Here is a 23,678-nt window from a genome sequence, read left to right on the forward strand (position 1 = left end):
ATAAATCTCGTCCACAATTATGAGACTATTATGGACGAGTTTAGCGTGGACCTTCCCAATAGAAAGGATCCTAAATGATTCTCTATTTACATATAAAGAGTCTACGTCGCTGACGTAACGATTCATCCCTCGGGAAATTCAATTCTGTCTTCGAATTTCGAACAGTATCTGTTTAACTAAGGACGCTCGAAAACCTCGATAAATATTGGGCTCTTTTCGTAATTCGAGGAAGAAAGGAAGAAAATTATTTAGAATAATTATTTAAAATATAACATTAACAAATAGCTCGTGATTTTAGAAACTTCAGAAATTTCTTCCCTTCACTTTTCACCCCTTAAAATCTGATGAGAAATCTTATAGATTTCTTAATCGAACGAATCTTATCGACGAAAAAAAGAAAGAGAAAGAAGAAGAAATGATCGATTAATATAACGTGCATATTTACTACGGTAATGGGAGGAGTTTTTTTGTACACAGAGCCATTTCTCCCTATCGCGTCGGCTCTTATGTAAATGTTAAAATTTTAACGTAATCCGCCATTGGTAAACATGTTTACCGGTTTCGGTTCACGGGTAAACACAGTGGCTGTAGAGGCCTGCGTTTATCTTCCTTTCCCGGTTTTACGTTTTCATGTCTCTTAACTATCTCCACGGGACGATTATCGCTACCGGTTGATCCGTGTACCATCGCCACCCACGGGGAATACACACGCACACACACACACACACATATATATATTTTTTAAAATTGTTTTTCTCGACCCCGTGTGATCTGTTAATCGAATATTTGTTCAATAATTTTCCAATAAATTGGGAAATATTTTTCTCAATATCGAGTTTGTCACTCGTCGGTGGAAAATATTTTTCATTGAATTTTTTTTTTTTTTTTTTCACCCGGCGGAAAATATTTTTCATCGAACATTTTTCCCTAATTTTGTAACCGGCTATTAATACCAAACCGAGGAAAGGCAAATAAACGGGGAGGTATATTGTTATCGATTTATATCGATCCGATAAATTTCACGGGTAAAACAAGCGCGATGAAACCATTATGTCACTCCCCCGCTATCACTGTCCATGGTCTTCTTCTTCGTTTATTTTTTATCGACTTTGTCACTCGTTGGAATAATATTTTTCCATCGGTTGTTTCGTACCGTGGAAAATACTTTTCTTCGATTTTGGCCTAATTTCGTTGCCAATTATCGCTACTTAACAAGAAAACGCATCGTAAATGTGACGAAAAAAGGAAGGGGGGGGAGGGGGGTAATTATTTCTCTTCGCTGCTGTTGACGCCTTCTTTAACTCCTTATTGAAAAATATTTTTCATTAACCTTGTCAGTCAATCTGGAAAATATCCTTCATCAAATTTTTCCCTCCCTGAGAAAAATATTTCTCCTCCACTTTGTCCCAATTTCATAATTGCGTTCAAAGAGTTCGTATAAAAAAAAAGAAAAAAGGAAACGAACTCCTTATCAACTTTCCTTTTTTCAAGAAAAATATTTTTTATAAATACAAATATTATTATCATTGCAAAAGAAAAATTGTATCAAATTAAATCGTGAAATCGCCTTGAAATCGTATAAGTGTTTATTCTTATATTACGAACTATTTAATTATCGATTATCGATTAAAATTATTCTTTTAATTTCAGAGCAGGACGAAAGAGGCTTCCAAATCATCGATTATTTCTCCCTGGCATTCGACAACTTTATCTCCTTGATCCGATTCATATTTCATGGACCCGTTAGACAAGCGTCCAATGGCGTCTGGAATCTATCAGACGGCCAACGTATAATTCTTGCGGTGCTCCCCGTCCGGTTCCGTCCATCCTAGTTAGAAAGTCATTGTTTATGATACCACTCGCCACTGACCGGTTTTTTTCCACAGACTGCGGAGTCCCTGCGGAGGAGCCGCATAACGCTATCCTCGATCGGCGTAATTGCTCTCCGAGGGGTTCCCTCTTTTTATTTTCGTGGCCTTTTCTTATTTCTTCTTCGTCTTCTTGTGTCTCGACCCCCATCTTTCGCCTGCGATATTTTGTTTGAGGTCAGTTTTCTCGTGTTCCCGCGATGGGGTATTGTTTCACGATACGGATGGAAAACGTAAGTAGCGCGTTTCACTTTTGATTTTTTCTGCGATAAAATTGCGAGGAAAGTGGAATTTTTTTTTTTTTTTTTTTTTTGATAGGAATAGATTTCTTTTGATATTTTGATCAAAATTTTAACCAAGTTATAAGAACGTTCCTAGATTCGTAAATAAAAAAAGTAAGTGTTTACTTACTTTCATTGTTTTGTTTCAAAACTAACACTGACGCAGCAATATATAATGTATACAGCAAAAATTATAACCTAAGGGGTTAAGTGTATACAATGTTGCGTTATATCCAACGCATATCACATATGCGTGATAGGATTATATAACCATATTGAAATTCATTCGCAGCTTTATTTTTCAATCGGTCAACTATTTAATTAGAAATTAAGAAAGAGAAATTCTTGATCTGTTTTCATATTAGCTGAAAAAAGAATCATCGCTTTCTCCGATAAATTCTAAATTCAAAATTTCCCGCCAATTAATTTACCCACTAAGCGCGCGGTTTTTAAAATTTTAATAAAAATCCACTTTAATAGATTGAAACAGATCAAAATTTCGATAAATTCTACATTTTACATAAAAACCATTTTTAATTGCATTTCGATTTTAAAATTAAAAAAAAAAAATACTCTTTTCCCTAATTTTCAGATTCAAAATCTCATGCACCCGCCATTTTCGGGCATCTAATCTTTGTCACTTGGCCGTGCTCAAATCGCAGGAACGTGTTCGAACGCGTCGAGACGTGTCGGGACACGGCACAAGGAACGAACGACAGAGACGGGGAGACACGTATTATTTGGTATCGCGTAGCGTATTCACAATCGATGGAATGACGTCGAGGCCAAGCAGACCAATCAAACCACGATTTGGCTTAGCCGCAACAGTCTCCTTCCCTGATAAGAAAGGAGCATCGAACTCGCAAAAGCTCCTTTGTTCCCCAGACCTTTCTTTTCTCCCCCTCTTTTTTTTCTTTCCTTCTTTCTTTCTCCCTTCAGCCTCGTATTTCTTATATTTTCCAACCGAGTTTGTTTTCATCCGTCTTCTCTCGCTGTCCACGTCGTTCTTCTCGAATCATTTTTGATCGTGTGTAAAACTGTATTATCGGATTTTACACGATACGCAACCTTGACTACTCGTTTCGCCTCGATACGACGATATCGTATCGATACATCGGCCGAACGATGCACTCGCGTGACTCGAACCAATTTTTTAAATCGAATCCATTATATTTATATATTATATACTCTTGGCTTGCTTTTTGTTATTCGATTACTCGGAACCTGGTACGTGTTCATTCGTTCTTTTTGGTCTAGGTTGGAAGAATTTGAGTTCTTCTTTTATCTAAATTAAATGATTGAGAATATCTTCTAATATTTTTCTGACAATGATATTTAAATCATTTTCGAGTAATTTGAAATTCCAATTTGAGTTTTTTTTTTAAAATAATCAATAAAGAAACAGGTAATTATTTTTCTTTCAAATTGGATAATAATATTTTTTTCATAAAATGGTATACGAGAAACGTAATTTAAATTCATTTAGAAATTACGTTTTTCTTTACGAGAGAAGGCGAGTCAAAATCTCCATATGAGAACTCGACGCTTGTCCTTCGAGTCCTATCGAAAACAAGATAAGCGGTTTTGCTCGATTTTAATCACGAGCCTTTGTTTTTTCGAGTTGCCAACATTGTTATTTCATTTATCAAGCGGAAGAAAGTCGAATAAATGGCGTCGTTTAAATTCCCTTCGAAGGTTGTGTATCGAACTAACCAAGTTGCGTCATCGAATATCGGAAACGAGAACCTGTTTTCACGATTTTGAAAGAGAGAACGACCGACCACGTTCCTTTTCCTTTTCCTTTTTCTTTTTCTTTTTTTTTCTTTCTTTCTTTCTTTTTTTTTTTTTCCCCCTTTTCGAAACACGGAACAGCCGGTTCTGTTCTATACGTATAGCGTGTGTGTTTGCCAATTCTCGCCGCTTCTCACACGCGCGATAAGGCCAGTGACATTCTCGAGCGGTGTGCTGGAAGATGTTGTTTTAGGCCAGGCAAATAAGTGGCTTTGAGCTGACAGAGCACGCCTTGTGCTTGGCTAGTGTAAAGATAGGCGTTTTAAAAGGACGTGAAATCTGACCAATTCCTCAACACACTTGCCCAAGTCCAATTTTAACATTTACCCTCGTGTCTTTGCAGAATTGTTTTCCTGTCTGGGAATGGACATGTTATGATTCTTTGGATTTTCTTGCTCCAATTTTATCGACGCGAGAAATGTTTGATCTCTGATAATTGCTCTTTCTGTTTTGAAGATTGCATCGCAATCATTAAGATTCGTGTGTTTTCGGCTTATTGTTTTCAGCTTTGACTCGTACGTTTCTTCTAGATTAGGTTTTACCGATTTAGAAAAATTACGCAATGATAACAGATTAAGACATTTCTTTTTTTGAGTTTATACAAAATGTAAAATAAGACGTCTAAATAATTTGAGTTCAAAAATTCAATTGTCGAGTCTTCTAATAGATCGCACACGAGTAAATTTAAATTGGATAGAAACACAGCTCGGTTGCATCGTTTCATTTAATCCGCATCACTTCAACATCCGCCTCACAGACAATAGAGCACAGGCAACGAGGATGCACAAGAGAGAATCGTGAGAAACTCGAAAACAAGCATACATGCATGTTGTATACAGAATGACCACGATGCAGCGTTAATCGCCGATGTTAATTAAGCCGTATCTCTGTAAACGATTGTGATTAACGTTGACCGTGGGTGGCGCGTTACGATATTATTCTATTGTCCCCTTCCGTTCCTTTGGAACGGCCCGTTCCACGTCTATTTAGTCACGTACGGATCGTAAAACGTGCAGGCTCTCTTAACGCTCTACCCTAATTTCCCATTTACGCGACGCACTTATAATCGACGTATCACCTATTATGCCCACGATAAAGTAATTTTCTCGTCTTCCCGATTCCGTGGGTCAACGAACGTTCAATTCCCAGGGAAAGATCTGTGAATCGCGTTGAACGACATTTCGACATTTTTTTTTCTTTCAAGATCAGAACGTTCGTTATAAATTTGAGAGCGAATCTTTTAATCTTAGATTACACGAATGAACGAAACTTTCGAAGTCAAGTTACTCGAGTCTTTCTGTCGAACGAACGAAAAGAATAACGATAACACGAAAGAATTTGAGGAACGCCTTGGCGAAAGGTGTGTAGACCCCGGGCCGGGGTCGTCATCCACGGATTCTCGAATTCTATCTACCTAATCTTTGAAAATTCTTACATCCTCGATATAAAGAAAAGTTATAAAAAGCAGCATCTCGCTTCGTTTGTTGTGAGAAAAGAAGAGAGGGAGAGACTCATTGTCGGTTTTATCGAGCATCTTTTAAACACGCATGGGTGTTGTTAAGATTCAGCTTGAGGAATGGCTTTGCTGGTTGAACGCGCGCGCGCGCCACTCACGCGTGGGAGTGATATACACGGAATAATATGGTACAAGGTTTCATATAATCGACTTCTCGAGTGTATTACCCCGGCCTTTCTGGCCGTTGTTTGTCGCTCGTTCGGTTATCTTTATTTCTTTCGCGTCTATGTGCTCGCTTCCATCAACGTAAATAGACGTAACCACGACGGACAGAGTCGCCAGAGGCTTCATTTTTGCGATTATTCTATCGTGACCCTCGTATTTTGAATTCCTTTCTGCACGTTGATCAAGTTTATCTCGATCGTTCGATTTCTCGGTACATACCAACTTTGATTAATTTGCAGAAATAGCCAATAAAGTGACGCATTCCACTTATCACCCCCGAGTTCTCTCCTCAATTTTTGAAGCAACGCAGATCTTTCTTCATGTCTCAAAAATTTGACAGCGAAACGCTGTATCATTTTGTGAAACGGGAGACAATCGTTCGAAATCAAGGAAAAAAAGAAAAAAAAAACTCGATCAATTAACGCGATATCATCGTGTTTACGCATTCCTCGTAGCGTTATCCCCTCCAATATCCACTTTTCTATCAAGTCCATCGTCTCTTCTCCCTACTTGTTTCTGGGACAGAAGAAGATGGTCGAACAGAGAGCGATATAGATCGACAGAAGGAGAAAGTTAAATATTTGTCGGACTCCACACCACCGTTTGATTTATCCGCCACAACTCACACACCCAACTAACATCCGACATCAAACGATCTCACTGACTCGTCCAATGCAAAATTAGGTCGAATTTTTTGATCTTCTCTCCCGTCTCGTGACTCAAACGCCACTTAAATTCCATTCCTGTCCACGATGGGCCAACTTTACGAGCTTCTTCGCGGCCCCCTTTTTCGAATCCCTGCCCGACATCTGTTTCTAATGACGCAATTCTCCCGCACGAATTCGCCCCCCTCTTCCAACATCTCGGGAAAGCGCGTTACGTTCGCGTTTTTTCGAGGCTGTAAACGTTTCGTCGATCATTCTTTTTAAAGCTTCTCCTTCGCTTTTTTTCCCCCCATCGCCGAGTTCTCTTCCTCGTAAACAGGGATGAATAATGCAGGGACGATATTCCAAGAGATCCGTATTCCAAGCCACGTGGTGCGTATTTCCCTCCAACTGACGAATTCTGACGAATATTTCGAGGAATCAATTACGCGCGCACAACAAAGCGGGATATCGAAACGTGTTGATGGCTCATTTCTTTCTTCCAGCCGTTCTAGAAGAAGGGTTGCGCGAAAACTAGGCAAACAAGTATGCTGCACGTGAGCCTCTACCCTGGTTCTTAGAAACATTTTGGATCGGTGTTATTCTAATCGTAACTCGATATTCGCTGACGAGCGAAATTAACGAGCGATTAAAAAGGCAGAGAGAGAGAGAGAGAGAGAGAGAGGGAGAGAGAAAGAGAGAGAGAGAAGTGTTTCGCGTTTATCACGACTGCTTTTATCATCGGGATGGGAAATAATATGTATATGTGTTCATATATATGAATTCCTCGGTTGCGAAAGCGGACAGATATTGCATGAATTACGCATAATCATGCACACTTGGAAGTTATTACGTTGGAAAGGAAGAAAGTAACGATTCGTCGATAAACGTGAATTATTAACTCGGATGATGGTGATTGGATATGTCTATCTGTTATTGGAATTTAAGATGATGATTTTAGGATTGGTTTTGTCCTAAACGAGGATTTAGATCTGTTCTTGAATTTGATAAAAAGAGACATTTTTTTTTGATTGAATTGATTAGATTGTGAGGTAAAGTTGTAGAATGTTTGAATTTACTCTTAATTTATTCAATTTGCTTGAAATTATAATATATAGATCTGGCGTGTGCTTTCTTAATTAGCAAGATTTTTTCCACAATGGTTTAATTACGATTTCAGCTCCGTCTATATATATGTTGTTTAGTTTGAATGCATAATGCATGACAAACGTTTGTCCGAGTTCTCTAAACTGTAGCACAATGGGGGATTATTCTATTCAGTTTGATCACGTACGTGATTGTCCATAAGTTTCGAGCATTTATGCTGATGCTCAATTCGATATGAATTTAGGGTGAGATAAATGTTTAATTACTTCGAAGTCGGATCGGAGATAGAATGATTGTTTCCTTTGTTTGCCTCTCGATTATCATACAGTCAATCACAAAAGCCATTGTGTACAGAGCTATCTTACAAGGAAATTCACATAACTCGAAAATTTATAATTTTTTAATAAAACACAACTGAATTTCGCCGATGATACATTTAATAGATTAAAATTTTGAAAAAAATCCAACTCGAGATTGCATCGTGCCTGGTTCATATTCCTTCTATTTTACTTTTCCTTTTCGAATTTTCAAAGTAAGAATTTTTAAATTTAAGGAAATTTCAATTTCACTTTACTGTGAAAACGAATCGTCTAGGGATAGAACTCTACTCTAAAAACTCGAGAAACTAGAGTGATTCGTGACTCCGTTTCACGAGCCGATTCAGCAGTGTCCAGATAGCAAGCCCTATTTAATTCGCTCGTTTTTCAAGCAACGTCACCGACAGATAAGGTCGGCCGGTTCGATGCTCCATCCGTTTCGTAACTCGGCGTTAATTTTATCGTTCTCGACGCGAATCGTTCCATTATACGTGTCCGTGGGAAACGCCGGGATTCGCGCGTAATCCAGCCGTCATTTCGTTAATCCACCTTCGAGTTGCTACATCGAGTTGCGATTTATCGTTGTTGCGAAAAGTTTTCTTACATCTCTTTGAATGTGTTCGCGACAGGAATTCTTAAATCTTGAAAATTTCGTTATAGACGATTTCGTTCATTATCACGTGTGATTCGATACGGTATTTTTAATAATTTCATTTGTATTTGCGCATTAGTTGAAATGTTCACGTATATCGGGAAAGATGGTTGGAATGTGACGAGATATATTTTATTTTGTTTTTTTTTAAAATTTGAACCGTGCAGATGTGATCTGTAAGTTTTTGGAAACTTGTGAAATTTTAATCTCTCTCTAAATTAGGACAAAATTGGATAAGTATTAAGAGATTGTTATTTTAAAGATGAATTACGAAATTGCGTTTATCGAGTGATAAACAAGCTTCGATGACTATATAAGTCACGATCTATTTTTAACACAATCATATATGCAAATTTCGCATTGCAATTCGATTCCAAATCTTTTTAGGCTTCTTTTTTTTTTTTTAAATTCGTCCCTGGTACAACTAATTGTTTATTATTATTTGTTAATAAATTTCGATTATTACATATTATGCTATTGTTAAAAATACAATAGCGCTTTAAAATCTTCATTGACATTAATTAAAACTATTCTCGTAATTTCAATATATTATTTTCTCGAAAATCACAAAATTAGTGTAAACTCTTCTTTCCTATTTAAATTTCAAATCATCGTTAATTCCGCTATCATCACGCTTCTCTATTCCATATCTCCACGATAAATCGTCGGATGGAACATTTCCACTGGATGGGCCGTGTGTCATTGGATACGATAAATCCAGAGAATCGAACGCCAGCAACGAACGAATCGCGATAAGATTTGCATCTTACTCCTGTTATGATAGAATCGCCACGGTGTCGCGTGATGTTACGTCTGCGCGCGGGCTTTAATCTTTCCAATAGCGAAATTGCACGTGTGCCGTTGCATCATTGCAACTGCAAAGTTATCCAATCGATGTGTTGTTGCTCCGAAATCGCCAGCGGTGACGTCAGCCTCAGTTATGTGGATTGCACGATTAGAAGTACAGTATTCTTAAGGCATGCATCAGTCCGGATCCGTTATGCGGCTATTACAACGAAGGAATTGCTCACTGTTATCTCACTTCGACTCGCTCGTTTCTCGAATACGTAAGAGGCGAAACGAACGTTATTCTTTAATCGTACGTCGTATATATAAATTCATTTAAATACTTCGTAATATTTCGTACACGTTTTCCATTGGGCATAAGAGCCTTGACTGAAAATTTAATCCTGTAATGGTACGATGACCCATCCTTGTTAACTGTAAAATTGTTAGCAGTGGACGAAAGACGCCTAGATTCCTTGAAAGGAAGGATCTCTTCTAAGTAATTAGAATTGGACAAGCAGTTGAACGATTAATATGAACGGTACAAAGTTGTGGATAATGGATGTAAGAAGAGGAACATGTGAATCGGCAAGATTTCCGCCCACAAACTCGATCGCCACGTTATTCTCGATCGTCCAATCTCCTCGTCCACGATGCACACTTGTTCCTTTTGGCGTCACATTGGCGATTATCGAAACCGACGTGGTTTTCCTCTCCCGTTTCCCTCGAAGATGCGAGAATCAACGTGTTGGCCTTGCAACATTATAATTAGAGGCTGGTTATCGCCGATGCCTCCGTTTACATCTGTTTCATCCTTATACATTTTATGCATCGTGTCTAATGTGTCTTTCATCTCATAGATAGATATATAATTAAGATTTGTCCATTCCTGTCTGGTTATTTTCGAGTTGGCACATTTATCATCGATCTCTCTTCCAATTTTATAATTTTGTTGAGCGAGATCGGGATATATATTATGAAAATTATGGATGTTTACATTCAAAGCCTTATACAACATCCTTAAACTTACGGGTTGGCAGCATTCCATCTCATCAATTTAATACTTTGTATTAAAATTGAAAGGTACGCATTCTCATTTGTATTAGGATGCCAATTTGGGAAATGTTTAGGGGGAAGGATAAGTTTGTTAGTAAAATTCGGATCGTAGATTTCGAAATTTAATAAAGATAATTTGTCGCCGAAAAGAGAATTAAAATGTTAATCCTTACTAATCTAACTTTTTCATTAGATCTCTTTTGGCAAATTGTTCGGGGAATAACAACACATCGCAAAGTAAGGATAAACAAGTATTGTCGAAATATTGGAAATATACGTGGCAATGGTCATTAAGGTGGGCCACTCGAACCACAAGGAACCCAGATAAGATTCTGAAGCGTCATTAGTTACCTTCGAGTTATGGTATCTCGAAAAAGAGGTCGAGAATCGTTTGGACAGGCATTTACGTTGGGACAAAGGCCGCATTATATCAGAATTTTAGAAAGTTTCTCTGATAGTGAATCGCCCTCCAGTCTTAATGGCTCTTTGAATTTTTTAAGAACCCCTCCCCTCCTCATATTATTTTCCACGCTCTTAAAAACGTGCATTCCTCTCCATCGAACGCTTAACGATATACATGGAAAACGTTATAAATCGTTATATGAAATCGTTAAGCAACAATTAAGACGAGGAGGAAGAAGAAAAATAAGTTATTAACTCAAAATTTAGAAAGATGACTAAACCCATTGAAAAGCCATTGTGGGCGAAAGGAATAGGGTGTCGCGCGCGAAAAAGCGTCGCGCTGCCAAAAATATCGGCGAAAGCGAGGCGATCGTTTGTTTGGGAATGACGAGTTGAAAACGAGCCCCGGGGAGATTCCTCCGCGTCGAAAGGAAAATTCCATATGATTTGTGCGCCCTCCTCCACCTTGCGGTCGTCTCTTCTCGTGCCAGGCCGAGAGAAAGAGGAGAAAGAAGAAGAAGAAGAAGAAGGAAGGGAGGAGAGATTGGAGAGTTACACAGCGTACGTGGAACATCGGGAGGAGAGGCGCACACGTGAGAGAAGAATCGCCACCAAGTCTCTCAGGGAGCTCTGTGCGTGGGCCGTGTGCCAGGGGGCCGTGTGCCAGAAAAGAAAAAAAGAGTTCTCGGAAGAGAGCGGCAGGGCTGCCTCCCTTCTCCCTCCTCTGCTGCAGCTCTCGAGGGCTTCGATGGGACGATCCTTGCCAAATCTCGGGTGTACGGGTTAATTGAGTAATAGTTTTGCCGTATCGATGACGCGGACGACTAATTTTAATTCGACGATCCACCTTCGATTCCATTCTTGCCTCGCAACATATTTCTCTCGTTGACGAGAGAAGGGAGGAGGGTTGGGAGAGGCTTTGGTATTTGTAAGTCTGGTAAAAGGGCGAAAGAGGATTTATTTAGAGAGTGTTGTTTTATTTTCGAATAAAGAAAGCCTCCAGTGTTCGTCCATTTTTGGAAGTCGAAGTTTAGAAGAATCGGAGAAGTTTGGAAGAGATTCCCTGAAATTATGTAAATTAATTTTTTTTTTTCTGAATTATAGGGATTAAAGATTCCAGAGTTCTGGAATGATTAATAAAGATCTCAGTTTGTTTGTCTACGATTCGTTGAATCGTGAAACAATTTCGACGAAACGTATCGAAAACAAGCACTTACTTATCTGTAAGTATCTCCCCTCCTCTTTTATCATCGATCATTTCTGATATTTTTACGAGAATAAGTTGTTTATGTCGTTCGTTCGATTCCATTCGATATCGTGGAAATATGCCTATTGATCAAAAAGCGGTGTTACGTTCTTGTATTTGTCAGCGTTGTCAGGACCTCATGGAAGGATGGAATTCTTCTATTCATGAGTCACTTGGAAATCGCGGTAATAAATATCGATAAGCGATTTATTTATGTCGTTTGTGCCGTAGCAAAACGTTTAAAACCCATTCAATTTCGATGATTAAGTTCGCCAGGTGCTTTCCTCTTATCGTTTCTTTTACTTTATTATTTTTATATAAGTATTTCCAGAAACGTTCGACCGATACACATATCAAAAGTTCCTTTTCTTTTCTCTAAATCCTTATATTGCTTGTAATTAAATTTTTACGAACATTATTATTACAGAAATGGAATTAAAAATAGAGATTTTCACGCTTTAAATCTTTTCGATTGTGATGTCAGAAAATCGCAAGATCAAACGGAATAATTGTACGTAATATTCAATCGAAATGAGATATAGAAATCTTAAATGGATATTTAATTGTCTACGCAACAGCTAATTCCAATGAAACGTAACCACTAAATTGATAGCTCCAAGCTGTTATTTCCAACGACGAGTAAAACTACTACCTAGACAAATATTCTCATAAGCAGAGTCCTCAACTGTTTGGACGTTTCTCTTTACTCCCGTGTCCCGTGACTCTGGTTTACGTTCTCCAACACGATTCGAACGGTAGCGGCATTTCGTAACACGGCAGCAGAAGTCCTCAACTTCCGTCGAGATCTTTATCGGGGATCAATATTAATTCTGTAACATTGGAACGAAACACTTTTTCGGTATTTCATAACAGGTCACGTTTTCCATAAACCGTAAAACTCCCCTTTCCAAACCATTCATGATTTTTATCTGGAACATATTTCACATTATAAAAAAATAGGGGAGAGTATATTTCCAGGTGAGTTAAAGTTACTCGAGACAAAGTTGGAGAAAGTTTCTCTTTTTTTTCCTGTAAGTGCTTTTTTGTTTTTTTCCAGCAAAAGATGGTATTTTTAACCCGAACAATGTATAAATATAACCCGATTCGAATACAATTGCCGATCATTGATTATAGGAATCAAAGGATTTTGCGGAAGCGATCGACGAGAAGCAACTAATAATCTCTTTAGAAAGGAAATATATAATTTAATGATATACGTGATAAAAAAAAATAATAATCATTTATACAAGATTCCATATTTATATATTGTACATGATTCTTACATCATTTCATATAACTGTAGAACCAATAATCTATAATGTGCAATCTACAATGTAGATTGTGATGCAACGACAAACGTTGTTATATATACATTACGAATATACGTTTGCATATTATAGATTGATATACTTTTATAGTGCGCATGACGCAACGATAAGTGCATAATATACACATTATTATAGATTGATTCTACAATTAAATCTACCTATTGGCACGTGTCGGGAAACTTTTCCACTGACAAGATTTAACACTTGCGCTCTATTATAAGGTTTCGTTCGTCCTTTTGATATTTTCGATCGTGCACGATGCGATTGGATAATCTTCCCTGGTAGAATTCTACCGAGTGGACGACGATACAACGATACCACCGGGGTCAAAATTGATATTCCTCGCGTGACGAAAGCTCGCGAGTGAAATGTCTTTTCCCGTTTTAATTTGAACACGCGGGTCGTCGACCCTCGACAACTGTCGGCAACTGTTCGCATTAATATATCGTGCTCGTACGGCCGCCGATCGTGCCTGAATGCCGACAGCTTCTGCCTCGTGGTGAAAAACAATCGATACGGGGCTTCGATGTACCTCTCTCCGTGTGGCGAATAGAATCGCCGAGGAGATCGCCACATGACGACATGCTTCGTCCTCGAGGCTTTTATTTCATGCCCGTCCTTTTCTCCCTTTGCCCAAGATTAGACCGAGAGTCTTCTTTGAAAAAAAATTTTCCCGAAGCTGAATCCCGTTGCTGTTTAACGCATAAGAAATAAACTTTTCCGAGGATCGAAGTTTCTGATTAAGAAGGATTGAATCATCTTCTTCAATCAATTGAACGATTCGACATCGTAAGATTTGAGTTTAGAATATCTGTATCCGCGTTTTCGAGAAACATTGATTCTGTTCTATCTGTTTTATGGTTTTTTAACTATTGTAGTTGTATTGTGTTTTTTTTTTTGTGAAAATGATTATTCAGATGATAATCAGAAAGACGTGTAAAGGTGATGCAAGCTTGATTTCGAAGCTCGAAGTAACCTAATTTTTGTCCATTCCAAACGCGATTATGTCATTAATGCGATTATGCGAGCATAGTTTACGTCAACATTCACAAGATGAAAAAACGTGTCAATAAGACATGTATGTAAGGATGCCTGTGATGTGTGTAAACGAAAATAGAATATTTGGAATAAAAATAAGCGGAAGTCAAGAAGTCTTCTCTCGAGAAAATCAGATTTTCAAATCGTGTACGATAATCTACTTGTTTATTTATGTATACGCAAAAAATATACAAACGATACTCTCTATATACTATGACGAAACGAACACGAGCCACTATTTAATAGCTGCATTGTCTTATTTTCTGATTTTGCATCCGAATTCAAGGTTAGCCATTCAACAATGTTTAATCGTAAATAGAAATTTCCCAATATCTAAAAGCGAAATATGCATTATTTATGTATACAATAGATGCAACACTGCCAGTATTTACATCAAATGGACACAAGTGTATATATCGTATCGAGAATATTTTTGCATATATTCGAAGAATAAAAATACAAGGGGAAAAAAAAAATGATGTTGCTCGAAACAATTATCATGACAAAACGTTTCAAAATCATATTAAAACATATCCCTCGTTTCTAAACGATTAGCATAATTAATAACGAACAAACGAATTATATTGCAATTATAAATTGGAACACTCGCAACAATTTTCTCTTTGGACTCGATCCATCTTTCATACTCGAATATCGAATATCGAAATTCAGCGATCTGATCGTGCTGCCTTCAAATTGTCCAATCATTTCATACTTCGATTCCCTTCGATTTTTAATCAATCAAACTGATCAATCATCCCATTCTTTGATTACAGACTCATATCCTGTTGATGGATGCGTTCCTCCAGAACAACAGGCTGGATCATGTCTCCAGGGTGATGGCCTCGCATCCCTCGTACTTGGAGCATTTTCTCCGCACCCAACATTTCATCCTGAGGGGTGACGGACCACTTCCTTACGACTACAGGCATCTCATCGCCATTATGGTGAGTACAACGCTGCTTTTTCTCTTCTTCTTCTTCTTCTTCTTCACCTAATTCGCCGTAATGGTGACAATGGTTCTTTTTTTTTTTTTTCCTTCTAATCTGGCGATACGATAACGCCATCTGGAGAGACGGTGGAGAAGCATTTCTTACCGACTTTTATCCCGTTTTTTTTCCCCTTTCCCAAAGCAAAAGGAAGAAAGGGTGTGACTGATACTTGTTCATTTAAGGGAATGATTGGATAAAGCGACGCGAACACGCGAACGAGAAACATTTCGAGCGCGAGGGGAAGATTGTTTAAACGGATTACGTCTTGGAACAAAAAAAAGTTGGAATTGTTACATAAAATATTATCGCGAATGTAATGCTAATGGAATCTCTAAGCTGGGAAGATGAATTCTCAATTCTGATTATTTCTAATCGTGGACACGTGATATAATAACCTTCTCGTTGTGAAATATAGTTTAGAAATCCGTTATAACATCCTTGAATTTATGGTAAAATTGTTGGAAAAATGATAAATACTCGAAGATAAATATCGAATACTTTTCATTACATGTAAATACAGTCAGTCATAAAAGTGGTCGTGCGCACTTTATAAGAATTCGAGTAACGAGTTGTATTATTAAATGTCTCGAATTATTTTTCAAACAAATACAAACGGATTTAAGGCAGAGGCAAATCAAAAAAATGTTCAAATATTTGTAAATTTTATTTAAAAAAAAAACGAATTGTTCACCAAAACAATTTTACTTACAAATCAAAGAGATTTAGCTCGTTGTAAAAAAAAAAAAAATAAACGTTCCCAAACGTATTAAAAAAGTAATGAAAATTGAAAAATTGGATTTCAAAAGATTTAAAAAGAAAATTGTTATATTAATTAAAATATTTATATTAATATCAGAATAATTTCAAAGTTAACAAATTTCCTTGCAAGATAATAAACGAACACTTTCGTGATCGGCTGTACATCAGCGCGCATATACGTATAATTATTTGTTTGTACAACATCAACGTCAATTAACCACATCATGTTTTTTCGTTCTATTATTATCGATTACGATACGTATAAAGTGAAATGTAAATAAATCAATTTAAATATGTGCATCACAATGTTGAACGAATGAAAAGCGTATATATTATGATGGGCCTTGGACGTGCTTGTCAAATAAATGGCGATAATAATACGTAATTATAATAATAATAATAATAATAAATAATAATGTCACGCGTTAAGAACGTTATTTTTGCTCGCGACAAACAAACCCGGAATGCGATTATCGTGGACCCAATCAACGTGCACCTCTTCCTCGTTCGTCCCTTGGGTCATTGGGCCAAAGATTATCGGAAGAAACCGAACAAGTGCAACGGGTTTCGTAACGTTATAGTCGGACGTTATGCTCGAACCATCGTCAATAATGATTTTACGTGAAATTATCACGTCGACACGAATTTACGATTGGTCTACAAAGTTGGACGATTCGATCGTTCAACAAATCGAAATCGAGATGGGTTGATTAAGCGTAAAGTAAACAGGATATCGGATCGAAGTTGTTATTTCTCGTTTCGAGAGATATTGGTCGGAAGTGGTAACGAGTTTCCTGATCTCCAATTAACAGAAATTATACTTAATCGATCGATTTATATGTAAATAAACTAATAACACGAGTAATCCGATTGACATGTGCAGACTCGTCCAGACCGCTTTAAACTCGAATCGTAAATCGACGCATCTAAATATGTGATAATAATAAAATAATTATACGCTCTTTTCATATTTACGTTCGCTTCTGAATGTTTACCGTGGATTCAATAATAATATCGTTTAACTTATTTTTCGTTACATTGAGAATCGAATAATTTACGATCAAGTAAATAAAATAATGATGAATTACAGTTTAAATATTATAATAAGAATGGATGACGGTACTTCCACGCAAGCACTTCCTCTTAATACAGATTCCACGTAGTTTTGAATTCCTTAATTTCTAAGATTTTGACAATTATCGTTGTTCGTTTAATAAATTGGGCGTCACGTTTACGTGGCACAGTTCATTTGACATGTCAAATGAGAGTACAATATGTGTACATAGAATACGTGTCATTTACTTCGAAAATGATCGGTTCGAAAACGAGTTATCAGCCGTGATAAAAAGTCGACGTCTGATGAGGAAAAAGAGATTGTCGAGAGGAACTCGAAGAAATGGAAGGGGAGAAAAGTGATTGCACTTGGTACACGAAGAATGATAAAGCGATAAGCTATCTGAAAAACAGCTTTTCTACCGGTAAACACATTCAATCTGGCCCGAGATTCGCGAATTTTACTCGATTCGAAGATAGAGCGAAATCATCGAACGAGAAGAGTGAAATGTGGAGATCAAAGTCTATCTTTTATAATTAAATCGATATATGAGCAATAATTGATTTTTTTCTTCGAGCTGGTGGAATTTGTAAACAAGAAACATGTAATAGAATTAATGGAATAATTTTATTTAAATTTTATATCGAGAAAAAGAATTTAATTTTGTTAGACTAGATTAAATGAGACAAGATCTATCACGTTATATTTCTCTTCTTCTAAGATATAAGTTAAATTATTTATAAATAAATAATATATAATTTAATAAATAAATCTCAATTGATAAAGTAAGTAGATTTGCATAGAAATTTTTATTTTTATTTGAATCGATTTTTCAAAAATATAATATCCTACATATGAATATAATTCTTGATCATTTAATTTGAGATTTTTTTTATTTAACCTTTTTAACTTTGATGGATTCAAATATATCTATCTTTTTGATTACTAGATTACTTGAAAAACAGAAAATTAATAAAATGATTATCGACTTATCAACATCTTCTTAAGTTGTATCGAGCAAAACAAATAGGAATTGCACACGTTTGACGTTTATTCCAATTTTTAACGAGAGCCTACACGTGGCCTATTCTCATTCTAGAACTCTCGCATATTTTGACAAAAATTATCGTATTACACGAAATTTACATATTACACACCATTCCTCTACTAAAATTCATCGTATGCATAATGAGAGATTAAAAAAAAAAAAAAAATCTTTAAATCAATCTTTAAAAAAACGTGCATAAAAACGAGCGGGGGGAGGGAGAGGATTATAATGTCAAAATAAAATTATATATATATAAAAATAATTTCGTCTCATTTCTTCCCAGGTAAAGGACAAGTCTGTTCAAAAAAAAAACAACTTCCCACGAAAATTTAAATTAATCTCGCACGATTATTATTCGATGTTCGTTCGTGTTCGATATTTCTTTTTCTTCTTCTTTTTCTTCTTTTTTCCATAGGTGTGCAAAATTTCATAGCGATTGGAAACGGAGAGAGACGGATATTTGCAGACTTCTCTTATCGCTTATCGCGGCTCTCGAGTCGATCGATCCGCGGCCCCGCATGGTAAACACGTGTCTTGTTTACGCGCTTCATCATCTCGCCTTTCGCTTGCCTCCCCCCTCGACGTTCGTCCACCTATTCTTCCACGTCTCCGCAATACCTCTCCCGCGAGTCATTTGAATTTCTGATGTAATTCCACCGCGATCAAAACAAACCAATAAGAAGAATCCGATCGTGCCGCATCGCCACTCCGTTATTTCCCTCGTAACAGCCTCCTCCTCCTCCTTCTTTCTTTTTCCAACCACTCCTCGTCCAGCCACCATCTCTAATCGTGATTTATTTCATTTTTGCAAAGTTTGTTTTTCTAAAACCATTGGATCCATGAATCGAATTTAGAGCGGAGATGGACGAATCTCGTCTTATTTTCGTTTATTTAATTTTCTAGAAATTCTATTCTTTTTTTTTTTTCTTTTAATTTTAGATGTTGAACTTTCGATCGGATTGACGAACTTTGTAAAGATGAGAATTTATTCGAGAATAAAATATTGAAGAGTATTTCTTCGAACGTGGGAGAAATTCGATAGTTGGATATTGTTAAATTGAATTTACACGAAACTTCTAATTCTCGCAATATTCATTCTTTCTCTGTTTCTTTTTCCAAACTTCCACACAATGAATCCACACTCTCAAAGATCGACGAACCCGAACTCTCATCTCGCCTGTAAAGGCGATTTAATTTTCGCAAAGTTCGTTTCTTCTAAACTTTCACGCGTCGAGTCGGCTTTGAACACGAAGAATCGACGAATCTAGTCGCTCGACCGTACTTCTTTCTTCCTCCTTTCTTCGTGTAGGAAAGCAATATAAAGTGAGAAACATACGCGATCGATACGCTCTTGCCCAATTTCGCGCCTCGATACGTCACGTCGTCGACAATTTGTCTCTTCCCCAACATTCCTCCACCACCTCTTTCTAGTTTTTTTTCTGTTCCTTTTCTTTCTTTTCTATTTCTTTTCTTTTTTTTTTTTCCATTGATTCTTCTGTCTCCACGCTCGAGGACTCATTCTTTCTTCGGGACCTCCTCTGAAGTTAGGCACGCGGTATACTACACGGTGTTTGCTCGAGACTTTTGCCTTCGAGCATTCTTTTCAGCCGTGCTGATGAGTTTCTTCTTTGGAGAACGCGTGATTTTAATCGAAATGCGAAATCGAGAATGTTATCGGTCATATCTCTTTCACGTGCGATGCGAATATCGATTGTGTATTTAGACGATAACTTTTGGAAGATTTATTGCAAAATTTGAACGTATGAAATTTTACAGAATGCACTTGTAACATCTATCGCATTATCGTGTTTGAGAGATAAAGAAGAATTCTAATCTTTATTTCATATAAGAATTATCAACAATCTTGGATAATAGATTATACAATTACAATTCACAACTGTTCAGATTTAAATTAATTTATTAGATAATTATGCGAATTTGAAACTTTTTGAATTCCCTTCATAATTTTCATTCAATGGAAAGATTGAAAACGCATATAGCAAATAACACGATGCATTTTGTTTGCAGGCTGCTGGTAGACATCAATGCAGCTATTTAATAAACCTGCAGAAAGGAGAGTTCATCCTCCAAGGCGGTGATCCATCTTGGCTTCGTGGTTTGAAGTCGATCCCGGGAAAGCTACAAGATCTCTATGAGATTAACAAGATTTTAGCTCATAGGCCGTGGTTGCTGAACAAAACGCACATAGAGGTAAGTTTTAAAATTTCTTAAAAAAATAATACACTTTTGACATTTAACTAACTCGTGCTCTTTTACTTTTGCAATTATTAAGAGCGTATTCTTTTTTTTTTTTTTTTTTTGATCAAAATTAATGATGAATTACACACGCTTATTTGTATTCATTGCCTAATTTGAATTATAATAATTTATGTGTGTTTTTGCAATCGTTAAAAGTCTTTTTCAACCAAAATTAATAACACACACAACCGATTGTATATTTTTATATACAATTTGATTTATAATTATCTACATGCCGTTAATTTGTCATTGGTTAAATGTCACGAAAAAAGGTAATGGATCGATCTTGATTTTGCAGAAACTGACCAAAGGCGCGGACAGTTGGTCCTTGGCCGAGGTCGTTCACGCGATAGTTCTTCTGGCCCACTTCCACTCCCTTTCGTCTTTCGTCTTTTCCTGCGGTATTAACGAAGAGCTGGACAACGTAGCCGGTCACCATTACAAAGAGAACGTCCAGGATAATAGCAATAACGTACCAACTGCCAAAGACAAACTTTCCAGTAGCCCCAAGAAGATCCCGAATGGCGACGGCAAGACTGGTAAGTCGGTCACGTTTTAAATTCACCTTAATCCCTTACAACATAATTCAAATCGAATCTCGAGGAGATCTTTTTCTTTTTTTTTTTTTCTTCTTTTCTCTTTTCGAATCTCATTAACGACATTCTACCGTATGTTATTAACATTTCATAGCTTTGAATTGTAAAATAGTAATGGTAAAATAGTATTTATGACGTCGAGCCACGTTATAAATCACTTTTATTGTAATTTTTATCTCTCCTTCCATTTTCTCTCTCTCTCTCTCTCTCTCTCTCTCTCTCTCTTCTCTCTTTTTTTAATTTAAGCAAGATAATTCCGCTTCCATTCTCGAGGTCCAAACATTTTTAACACTTAATCACTACTTTCAACATATCACAGATTAAGATTAAGAACGTTAACGATGGGGGGATATTTACTCGAATCTTTGCAGAAAACATGCCGTCGCCGCCATCCTCGCCGAGCATAGTAGGTGAACAGGAGGTCGGCGTGGAGGCGCTCATGGAACGTATGAAACGCCTTTCCGAGAAGTCGGAATCGTACCAGATCACGCAAGAAGAACTGTCCAAGAGATTCGAGACCGTGGAGACCCAGTCCGCCGAGTTGGCAGCCGCGCCCCAGAGGAGTAGTTCGGTCCTCGACTCAGACATCGGTCATTTCATCGAGGATCCTACGTTCATCTATCAGGATTTCGCCAAGGTAAGTGCTTTTCTTAATCGATGCGACGAATAATTGAAGATGGACCACTACTGGTCATGGAAAAAACCTTTTATTTTACCATCGACAAATACACGGTATTCTCGAAAATTATAGTAGGTGATGAAAAGAAGGTAGAGAAGGTATCTATTGTTCAGTAGCGTATAATAAGTGTAATATTTAATTTTGATAAAAATTAAAATTTTTTTTTAATAAAATATATAATTATGAATGGAAAGAAGGCAATGGATAGTTGTCCATTGCTAGTAGAGTGTATCTTTTGTAAATGTAATTCTTAGGTTTAATTAAATAGGAACCGAATTTAAATTCAATTTTTTAAAATATAAATTTAAATATGATTATATTAACGGATGTTGCGTAATATAAAGTTCTTTGAAGAAGAATTTTCTACTTAGTTTCGAGGTTAATTTTTAATTAAGTTCATACCTTTATTATATATGATTAACAATATATTATAATTCGATGTAATTAATGATCCATGGAGGAAATTTATTAGAATGAGGAAAACCTGTTTGCGATTATACAGACAGATTGACAAATGGAAATCTAAGTCCACAAAGTCCATTGGTCATTTTTCATTCTTTTCATTGCATTTTTTTATATTTTTGCATATATTTTTACTACATTTCAAACATCCAATAGTGTTTAGTATTAAATGTTTACCAGTTCCTTGGATTACTTGCGTTATTGGATATACTACGCCATTACTAGATATATAATAAATTTTATAAAAAAAATTGCAGACAAGATAGCATGCAAACGGCTATGGAAAAAAAAAATGTCGGCGTTAAGACCGAGGTTATTTCGATACACTATATTCGTTTCATAACAGCTCAGAATCAACATCGTGGTATCTATCGTATCATAATTCGCGAAGCTGAATTCGAAAGTGCGTTTCAAGGCGACGCGCGAACCTCGACAACGAATATTTAATTTTCGATTCGATTACAATCGACTGATCCTATGAATATTTATAACACGTATATATATATATACACAATCGAAATCGATAAACTTTAAATGCTCGGATTCTCGCGAAAATGAAGAACCTCATTTCCTCTGTGATTTAACAGTATTTAAATCTTGCGTAAACATTTGGATGTTTGAAAATTAATAGCCGAAAAGTTGCAAGTGCTTTCTTAAAATTATATTGTTAAAATAGAGACAAGACTTATGAAACTTGTGAATACGAAACTTCGTTCAAATCAAATTCAAAAATCAGAATATATTTTTCCAAGAAAGTTTCGGGAAAATCCCCATCCCTAATTATTTATTTATTTTGCCAAGAAGTTTTAACAAATTATTCTTTATCCAAATTTCGAAAGTTTCAAAGTTCATGTCCAAAAAATAGCACAAATTTCTGAGTTTCAATTTCGAATACACCTCGTTCTTAGTAAAGTAGTATTCGTTTCATCGAGAGTTAAAGAACTATTCGAAGTTCCAAATCGTAAAAAAACAACAAAATTTATCATTTTCCTATCCCCAATTTAAAATTAAGCACATATCACATACGTATCCTCAAAATTTTAAACGACTCTCCAATCCTCCTCTAACCGCGAATTAATTTTTTTTTGTTTCAGCGTGGCCAATTGAGCGACATACCCACGTTCCGCGTGCAAGACTACTCATGGGACGATCATGGTTATTCATTGGTGAATCGTCTCTACAACGACGTCGGTAATCTGCTCGACGACAAATTCAAAACGGCGTACAATCTCACCTATTACACGATGGGCACGCACAGCAAGGTGGACACGTCCCGTTTCAGACGGGCGATCTGGAATTACATTCAGTGCATGTTCGGTATCAGGCACGACGATTACGATTACAACGAGGTTAACCAGCTCCTCGAGCGCAGCCTGAAGACGTTCATCAAGAGCGCCGTTTGTTACCCTGAACGCGTGACCAAAAGGGATTACGATCGCGTGATGAGGGAATTCAAGCACAGCGAGAAGGTTGGTAGCCTTAAACACGTGCCTGTTTATCATCGTGTGTGTATAAATGTTTGTCGATTTTGAGCCGACTCAGGTTTACGTAAGGAGATATGCATAATGCTATTTACATATGATTTCCCTGCTTCGAGTGTTATGTACATATTTCACGTGTTGCTATTTCACG

General features: G+C 36.8%; 1 protein-coding gene across 8 annotated transcripts in view; it reads left to right on the top strand.

Annotated features, from left to right (window-relative positions):
* Window positions 1-23,678, top strand: part of Sesn (Sestrin) — a 157,555-nt gene that overhangs the window by 125,811 nt on the left and 8,066 nt on the right. For all 8 annotated transcript variants that reach the window (XM_086903386.1, XM_086903390.1, XM_086903389.1 and 5 more), the window contains 5 exons: window positions 14,974-15,144; window positions 20,079-20,261; window positions 20,608-20,848; window positions 21,277-21,542; window positions 23,141-23,515. In XM_086903386.1, the coding sequence (XP_086759512.1) occupies window positions 14,974-15,144; window positions 20,079-20,261; window positions 20,608-20,848; window positions 21,277-21,542; window positions 23,141-23,515 (1,236 nt within the window). The remainder of the gene's footprint in view (window positions 1-14,973; window positions 15,145-20,078; window positions 20,262-20,607; window positions 20,849-21,276; window positions 21,543-23,140; window positions 23,516-23,678) is intronic.

The sequence above is a fragment of the Apis florea genome, unplaced genomic scaffold (assembly GCF_048593485.1).
Source record: "Apis florea isolate Af1SG1 unplaced genomic scaffold, ASM4859348v1 contig_2291_pilon, whole genome shotgun sequence".
Lineage (NCBI taxonomy): Eukaryota > Metazoa > Arthropoda > Insecta > Hymenoptera > Apidae > Apis > Apis florea.